This window comes from Convolutriloba macropyga, unplaced genomic scaffold, assembly GCF_964194025.1.
Source record: "Convolutriloba macropyga unplaced genomic scaffold, txConMacr16.3 SCAFFOLD_5845, whole genome shotgun sequence".
Lineage (NCBI taxonomy): Eukaryota > Metazoa > Xenacoelomorpha > Acoela > Convolutidae > Convolutriloba > Convolutriloba macropyga.
In genome coordinates this window covers 6,589-15,199 of record NW_027452961.1, presented here as the reverse complement: position 1 = coordinate 15,199, position 8,611 = coordinate 6,589, and the positions used below count along the sequence as shown (strand labels likewise).

Here is an 8,611-nt window from a genome sequence, read left to right as displayed (position 1 = left end):
CTCGTCGCCGTCTGGCGGTGAGTGGCATCCATCCCAACATATAATCCGACCGCCATCCGTTGCAGCCTTTAGTCTCATCCAAACCACAAACATGTTACAAGAATGGACGAATCATGGGCATTATGTGACGTGCAGCTGTCAGTGAGAGTGTTGACTGTTGCTCTTCCCGCAGCCGTGATGCGACCGAGGCATCACATCGGAAGCGAGTATCTCGTGTGAGCTATTATTATATCAAGATATAGATTTTTAATTTTTATGAGTGTGTACCTACAAGTTACAACAGTCAGTGTACGTTGTCAAGATATCGACTATCGTCATTCGTACGTCTTACGTCTATCTCAACGTAGGGTACCCCCCACGTCCTGTCGGCCGGTGTACTCGTACTAGTACAATAGAATCGTCGTACGAGTATGTATATCGCCCATGTTGTATTCGTGAACGTATCTACGATCACTGTTCTTTTGATATCCGGTGTTACAACCTTCCGGAATATATCCGAATATTGTCACGTCAAGGCGCGCCCGAGGCTTTCCCCCCCGACCGACCCGCCCGGCCACCGTGATGAAAACCGCCCGTCCTGTCCCATCATGGTGTTTCGTTGTAGGGTGTTTATTCTATGACGGTTCAGAAAAAAATTTGTCTGTTCTCCAAGCTGGGCCGAGGCGTAGTACAGTACTACTGTAGCGATAGTACTCGCAACAAGGGAATTATACAGACCAAATTAGTGCAGCCACACAGCTAGTAAGGATACACTGTACGAGTAGTAGCTTTAGTTGTAGGGTCTACGTCTACCTCTACACGTCTACACCCCGGCGGGTGATACTCAAGACAGGCCTAGAGCTCGTCATCGGATTTCCGTACATTAGTACGAGTATCCGTACGCATATCGACCATCCGCGGTGTTGTACGATCCCTTAACATAGGGAAAAATACACAAAAATATGTCCTTGTTCCCGACATTTATTCCCAATTCTAACTAAGGGCACTTCACAGTAGAAACTCGACCCTTCTGATTCGAATTAGCTTGGTGCCAATTACCATTCAGAGTTTTCGAGGATTTCCCCAAAAACCTGGTGTATGCCTTGCCGGTTCACACAGTAAACGTGAAAAACTCCTAATGGCACCAGGCTCATTCGAACCAGAAGGGTCGAATTTCTAGTCTGAAGTTGCCTCAGTTTTGTGAAATATTATCAGGAATCAGGACATTTTTAGGGTGGCATGCTCCAGGCCACGCTTGAGTATACCCGCCTCGCATATAGGACAACCTGCCGGGTGCCTGCGCCTGAAAAGTGAAATCGATTAAATAGACAACTTTCGCACGGGTTAAATTACGAGGTCGCATTCGCATTAGCGTTGTTAATCCTCGGTAAACACGTACCATGGAATAGTTGGCATGTAAGTAATGTAACCCTTTATTAATAGTTAATACAACCCGGAATGCAACCGTTTTGGGTTTTAACTTTCGCATGTCGCGGTGATCGAGTTGGATTGAATGGGGGTACCTACATTTCGGGCCGCATTTTGCGTATTTTCTTGTTCAAATGCCGGTTCCGGACGGGAGGGGTTGCAATAGCTCGCACATAAGACGAGAGGGGGCTGCAAAATTAAAGCTTCAACTACTTTGAATTAAGGGAGACCGGGGCAGCAAACTGCATGTCATCACGTAATAATCAATTATTATGCCATCAATTATGCCATCTGACCTCCGCCGACGCGTATAGGCAGGTACCTGTCCGGTATCCACGTATCCAAAATAGCCAACAGCTCCAGATCCCGCCCGGGCTGCTGCGAAAGTCACCTAATATTGAACAGTGTCAATAGTCAATACGTAGTACATACTAGCTAGGTCTAGTACAAGTATATATATGTTATACTGTACAAGCTGGGCGAACGCACGGACACAGACCTACCGGACCTTCGGTCCGGGCGGGCCCGGGCAGAGCCCCGGCCAGCCTACCCCAGATCTTGCCTAATTAGGAGCAAGTGACAAACAAACATGCAAACAAACATATACATACATACATACATACATACCCTACATAGGGTGCATGACAAACAAACAAACAAACAAACAAACAAACAAACAAACAAACTGACACCACTTCACTCTTATTATATGATAAAGATGCCAGTAGGTACCTACTACCCTACTGTACTCGTATTGAAGACTGCCAACTACTATAGCTGGGAGCTACCCTACCCTAGGGTAGTTGATCTACACCGCCTGGCTAGGTTAGAGGTCGACTGTCAGGACATATGACGAAAGCCACACTATGCTAAAAAAATTTTAAACAGTATGCGCGTGTATCTCCCGCGGAGATACTCTCTAGAGAGGGCCTACTGTACCTAGCTAGAACAAGTATGATAGATAGTAGCAGCACCCAAAACCACCTGCCCTACAGCCTGCCTACAGGATTGAGACGAGCACCTGAAACGGATCACGGACGGACGCACGAACAACTTGAAGGACAAACCTGGATACGCTATACATCGCTACAGCTTGCCTTTCCCACCATCTGGAGAAGGAGAAACAAACTCCAAATAATTCACACTCTGCCTTCGCCACGTCCGAGTTGCTCCTGCGAGTGCTGCAACAGACCGTACTATACTGCCTCTGGAGATGACATCAAGGCCTTTCAGTACAACACCTGAACTTAGACACTAAAATGGAATCCATTTCAGCCTGGATAATTGCGCCTGCGTCGGCCATCACTCAGGCTGTGTTAACATACTGGGCCGCTGGCGTGGTGCACGAGGCAGTGCACCTGCTATGTGCCTTGGCAGTCGGGCTGGCGTCTGCGTGCACGGTGAAAACCCCACCCAACCCTCGGCGTGTCGGTGCACTTACGGTAGATAACGTGATTTTGCAGTTCCCACCACCACCACCACCAACCGGCAAGCCAGTCCTCACGTCCCCCATCGATTCAAGTCCGTCTATAGTCTCACTGTACCCTGTTATCCGACTCTGAAGTCCACTTTCGGTCCGTTCTCCGCGCGCCCGCTGGGTAGGGCGCCCGGCCCGAGACCGTGACGTACCTGCGTACCTAGTACAAACCCGTCCAGGCAGCTAGTTGGCCCTGATTACGTTGAGCCGATTCCGGAGTTTCGGCGTCGGATTGAGCAGCGTTGACTCCGCGGCTGCCACCAGTGTGAGGATAGAGTCATCTCGAAGGGTGGTTCACCCAAGCAGTCTTATACCGCCCTGCAAACTGCGATCCTGACCGCCCGGCGATATGGATCGAAACCGAGTCCTGACGGAACCACTGTTTCCAGTATTTGCCGGTCGAGAACGGAGCTGTCCTGAGGTTCACCTACTGACCGTGACGACGTCCTGCTCGCGCTGCAGGTGTCGAACGTCACTGAGGCGCTTATACGTCGCCGTGTTCATGTATCTGACGCCGCTTCGCAAGCTGCACATCTCTCCCCATGGCGAGCCGCAACCATCCGCCACGGGGGGTGGGTGGGATCCTTGCTGCTGGCCGGGGCATGCGATGCGCTGGGCTCCGCTTCCTTCCTCGGCGGGGCTCCGGCCCGGGCCGCTGCCTGGGTTGTGGCCATGGAGGCGATATACTCGGACCTGCTGAGTCACAAGGTATGCATGGGCTGCAAGTTCGTGAACATCTGTGTACGGAGGCTGGCGACTGCCATTTTACCCGCGCACTGTCACCTCCAAGTAGCCAAGTTCCCTGAAGTTGACTTGTCAACATATACTGGGGGGCTGCTTCATCTGCTTGCAAGGCATCACATCCTAAGCAATCACATGCATAACTGGAGTCCAAGCTGCGCTCAGATTCGGGGTGCCTTCCAAATCCCTTAACTTCTCTTGATTTGCCTGTGGCGCTGCGCCGACCTCGTGCTCAGGGAGACGGTTGGTTCCACTGCGGCTGCTTTGGGCTGTTGCTGCTCTCGGAAAGGCACCGGGACAAAGTCATGGAAATCCTGCAGCAGATGGTGCGCGTCACACAGATGCGGGGATCCCAAAGCGGCGGGTTGATCACCTTCAACAAGAGCCTCTTTGGGTCTGAGGGTGTGCGCACGAGGGTGGTGAACGGCAAGCGCGGGGACCTCGCCTCCAAGCTGATTAAGGCATTCAGCAGAGACGTGTGGATGTCAGAGCGGTCCTCAGGGATACTCAAGGAGGACAGCGGCACTAAGGTCTTTGCCGGCCACACCCGGTTTGCCACCACCAGCAAGGCCACGCTGGCCGGCACCCACCCTCACCGCTGGAGCCCCTCGGTGAGGCACGCCGTGTGGCAGCACTTCCCAGGGGGCGGCATACAGATGACGGTGAAGGGCGTTGAAACCTTTGTGTGCCACAACGGCGACCTCGACTTCTACGAGGTGCATGGCACGACTTACCCCTTGGAGGACGTGCGGGACTTTGTGGAGGCGGCGACGGGCGTGCCCTGCCCCACCCCTGTGGACTCGGTGGTCATCGCTGGGCTCATTGAGCTGCTCCGCACCAAGGGAATCTGGCTGCTGTCTCTGCGCTACGCTTTGTTGTTCAGGACTGCAGGACGCACGCTGAAGTCTCGCGCGCCGTCAGCCGCCAACCTCGCGGTTGTATCTGACGTGTTCACGCAAGTTTTCCAGTCCTGCCTTTCCACCAGGAAGGGGCGCCCCACTGGCTGGTTCTCCACCCCCGAAGGCAGGTCGGCCCTGTCCGGAGCGGTTTTGTCCCGACTCAACGCATCACAGACAGCCGCTCTGTTGCATCTGCCGGAGCAGGACGAGGAGACCGGCACACTTGCAGGCCTGGTGTCACACACTGTGGACGCATTCTATGACAACGACCTCCTTCACAGCGTGCGAGAATTTCTGCAGTATGCCCGGGGCTCCTTTGGCCTCTCTGTGAACTGCTCACTTGACGTCAGCCGTGAAATTGTGCTCGCGGCCAAGGGCCAGACCATGTCGGTGGCTTTCTACCCGCGGTCAAAGCTTGTCCTCTGGGGCTCAGAGGCGGCCGCCGTAAAGGTCAGCAGACCGAGACCCCGCGATCCCTGTATTTGTTGCGTTGAGTCCAGGGCAAGCCATGCGTTCTAGGATTCGCATACCGATGGGAGTGCTCGCTTGGACTCACTTTTACACTTGCTCCAGCTCTTTCCCTCTGCCGCCTCTTCTTTCCTGCCCCGGCACTGTTCCCACACGCTCCCATACCCCTTCTCCTGCACCCCCTCTCACTCACCCGGGACCCCTTGGGCTCAGTCTCTGCAAATCCTTGACCCCATCAGCATGGCGAGAAGCCGGTCGTATCATGGCCTCACACACCACGGCACTGTGCACGTGCATGTGGACGGGAGTGAATCTTGAGTGCTGAGGAATCCCCTCTCCCCTTCCCCTGCCCACCCCACTTTCCGTCCTGAACCCAGGCTGCTATGGATTTGGCTCCGGCATCCATCGCCTCCGTGCGGGATGAATCCATGGACGCCGTGCGCCTGGATATCAACGACCTGCAGGGGGAGGCCTGTCTTCTGAGGTTCCCCGAGGCTGGCGAGCCGGCGCCGCCGCGCTGGGAAGACGTGGTGGGCGCTGAGGACGAGAGCCAGAAGACATGCCGGCTGATGGACGGCACTCTCCTGGTGCGGGTGTGCTGCCCGGAAGGGGAGCGGGCCGGTGACATCAAGCCACGGCTCCTGAAGCTGGAGGACAACCCGCTGGTGCTGCCGCTGCCGCCTCCCGTGAAGGATCCCGTGGGCCACGACATCAATGAGATCCCGGCCGCCCTGAACGCTGTCCAGAAGGACTGGGCAAGCAGCGGCAGCGTCAACCGCCTGTCTGCCTGCACCCTGAGCCGGCAGGTGCTGCGTCGGCTCAGCGAGCTCCACGCCCAGGGAACGCAGCAGAACAGAAGCATCGACATTCTTGTCACTGGCTGCGAGGTGAGCTTGTGGGTGGGAGAGCAGTTTGCTGCGGACCTCCACCGCGTGTTTCCCCGGCTTACGGTCCGGGCATTGTCTGCGAACAAAATCCTTGGGCTTCTGGGACACAACTACCCCGTGCCCCAGACCGGATTCAAGCTTGAGGCAGAGAATCTGGACCTCACAGACAGCATTGTGATCATCATCAGCCACAGCGGCGGCACGTTTGCCCCGCTTGCCATCTCTAAGCTGCTTCAGGCGGTCACCAATAACATTTTTGTGGTCACCAGTGAGTGGGATACGCAGATCTCCCGCCAGCTGCGCAGCCTGGAGTCGTGGGCTGCTCGCTCCCGCATCTTTTCCACCGGAGTGGGCCTGCGCTCGGCAGAGCCATGCAGCATCTCGCTGGCCGCCACCCACCAGCTACTCACTCAGATTCTTCTCCAGCTCATGCTGACAGTGCAGTCCAATCACATGGCGCTCGTGACCTCGGGCGCGGCCTTCATCCCTGATGACCTGCAGCAGCTGGCGCGCCTCAATCAGGACAGCATCTCTGGCATTGAGGAGATCGTGGGGGTGTTGCGGACGGGTGTTGTTGCCCCCTGCTCTGAGGTCATGCTGCAGCTGAGGGCACTTGGAGGCCGGTGGTCCCAGCATGTGCTTGAGGCCCCCATCGCATGGATCCTGACAGCGGTGTACGTTATTTTTACGGTCACGTTTTCCCTGCCCGTCGCCACCGCTGTGACGACGCTGATCGCCGGCTCTGACGTGTACGGGGCAGCGGTATGGCGGTACTTTGTGATGTTCGCAGACTCCCTGATCTTCCTCTTCTTCCCTCAGCTCGCAACATGGCTCATCCGCCTCGTCCAGAGGCGGCCGCTCATGCACCGCATGGCTCACCGCACCGTGGTGATTGGCGACATTCCGTGGGTCGCGCAGTCCATCGAGGCGTTCCTCAGCAAGCTGTTTGCCAGTGCCTACAGCAACGCCTCTGTGACAGTCTTCAGCGCCAACCCGGCAGACCACCTTGTGCACCGCCTCACTCACCGCATCGCCCGGGGCACGCTGCTGGCAGTGGGTCGCCCAGACGGCCGCCTCTCGGCGCTGTCTTCCGCAGAGAATGCTGCACTGCTGAGCGTGAGCCAAGCATCCAGCATCCAGAACTTGGGGCACGCATGCTGCGAGAGTCTGACCATTGGGCACAACGCTTTCAAGCTGCCGCTGTCCAAGTTTGCGGTGTTCTTGCCATCGCATCGCCCGCGCTATATTTGCGAGACAGACACAGTGCATGGCCGAGGGTCTGATGGAAGCACTGTAGGGCCCTCGGCATCTGACACCTCCCAGCACTTGGACAGCGGCCCTGGAGCCGCCATTCCATCCCCGCCAATTTCCCCTGCCGGAGGTATGCCAGCTCACCGAGGCCCCGCCAGCCCCATACGCCGCCACAAGTCTGCAGGCTGCGCGGGGCCGCTGGAGAATAACAGCGGGAGGCGGGACCTGAAGAGGGATACACCGGCGATACTCGGCTTTGGCCACCGCGTGGCAGGCCCCAAGCGCTCCAGCGAGAATGGATGTGAGCACCACAACGGTCAACTCAGCCCTGGAACCAGCCAACGAGGAGCATCCTCGTCTCAGTTGCTGGGAGCGTTTGAGAACATTCGAAAGCAGGACATGAAAAGGGACGTTTCAGCGGTGATATCCTCAGGTCAGCGCCTGACGCATTCCAATCGGAGCGAGAGAAGCAGTGGCAGCGAGAGGATCCGACCGTTGCATGGCGGGCGGAGTCGTGTTGAGGGCCATGCCACGCCGCACGCGAACGCCGGGACAGGCAGCTCACAGAAGGGAATCGCCTCTGGGCTCCTCAACATCGTCCACAGTCGCCGGAGTACCGAACGCACGCGTTCTCAGGCCACAGCCAAGCACCTGAGCCCCCAGGGGGGCACCCCCATGGACGTGAAGTCGACAAGCATCTACGTGAGGCACAGCATGGAGTTGATTTCTCGGGCCGCCGTGCCCAGCGAGCTCACGTTCGTCGACGAGGTCCGCACCGCGATGCAAGACAGGCCGGAATTGTCCACTGTGTCGGCCCAAAAGCAGGCCCTCTTGGGCATGGTGGAGCCATCAATTGAGGAAGTTTTCGGAGACAACCTCATGAAGACTTGCCCAGACGCGCCCATAGCTCGCCTCATCATTGAGCAGACCCTCTCCTGCGAGCTTTACGAGTCCCGAGTCGCCTCCCTCCAGCGCCTGGTGGCGTTCTTCGTAATGTTCCACGAGATGGGCAAACGCGTCCAGGACTTCTGGCCCCGGGTGTCTTTCGGCATGCTCGGCTACGGCATGGACCGTACACACAGCGTGATGCGGGTGGCCACGACCGCCTCCCCGGTGTCTGCTGTGGAGGTGAACGAGCGGATATGGGAGCTGCGTCTCGCCCGCGCGGCACGCAAGGCGCGGGACGGTTTCATGCGCCTCCTGCAGGCTGATCATAGCACTGACGTCCTGCCGCCATGACACGCTTAGTTGCCGTCGACGCATGCGGAATGCCGAGGTCGCGGAAGGCAGCTGGGCTCATTTTACGGGATAAATCATGATTGATAGCTGCTAGGCAATTTACCACCACCACCACCACCACCACCACCACTACTACTACTACTACTGCTACTAGAATTGATAGCTGGGCTGCCATTTTTCACTGGATTTTTTAAGAATAAAGTCTTCCGTTTGTGAGACGATACTGCACAACGAGGGAGAGG

General features: G+C 56.7%; 1 protein-coding gene across 1 annotated transcript; it reads left to right on the top strand.

Annotated features, from left to right (window-relative positions):
• The first annotated feature begins 5,375 nt into the window (after positions 1–5,375).
• LOC142357936 (uncharacterized) lies at positions 5,376–8,369 on the top strand. The gene has a single exon (XM_075409425.1). It carries the CDS (start codon positions 5,376–5,378, stop codon positions 8,367–8,369), a length of 2,994 nt encoding a protein of 997 aa, XP_075265540.1.
• Positions 8,370–8,611: the final 242 nt, after the last annotated feature.

Coding starts and splice junctions, on each gene's coding strand:
- LOC142357936 (XM_075409425.1), top strand. CDS start 5,376: ATGGATTTGGCTCCGGCATCCATCGCCTCCGTGCGGGATGAATCCATG.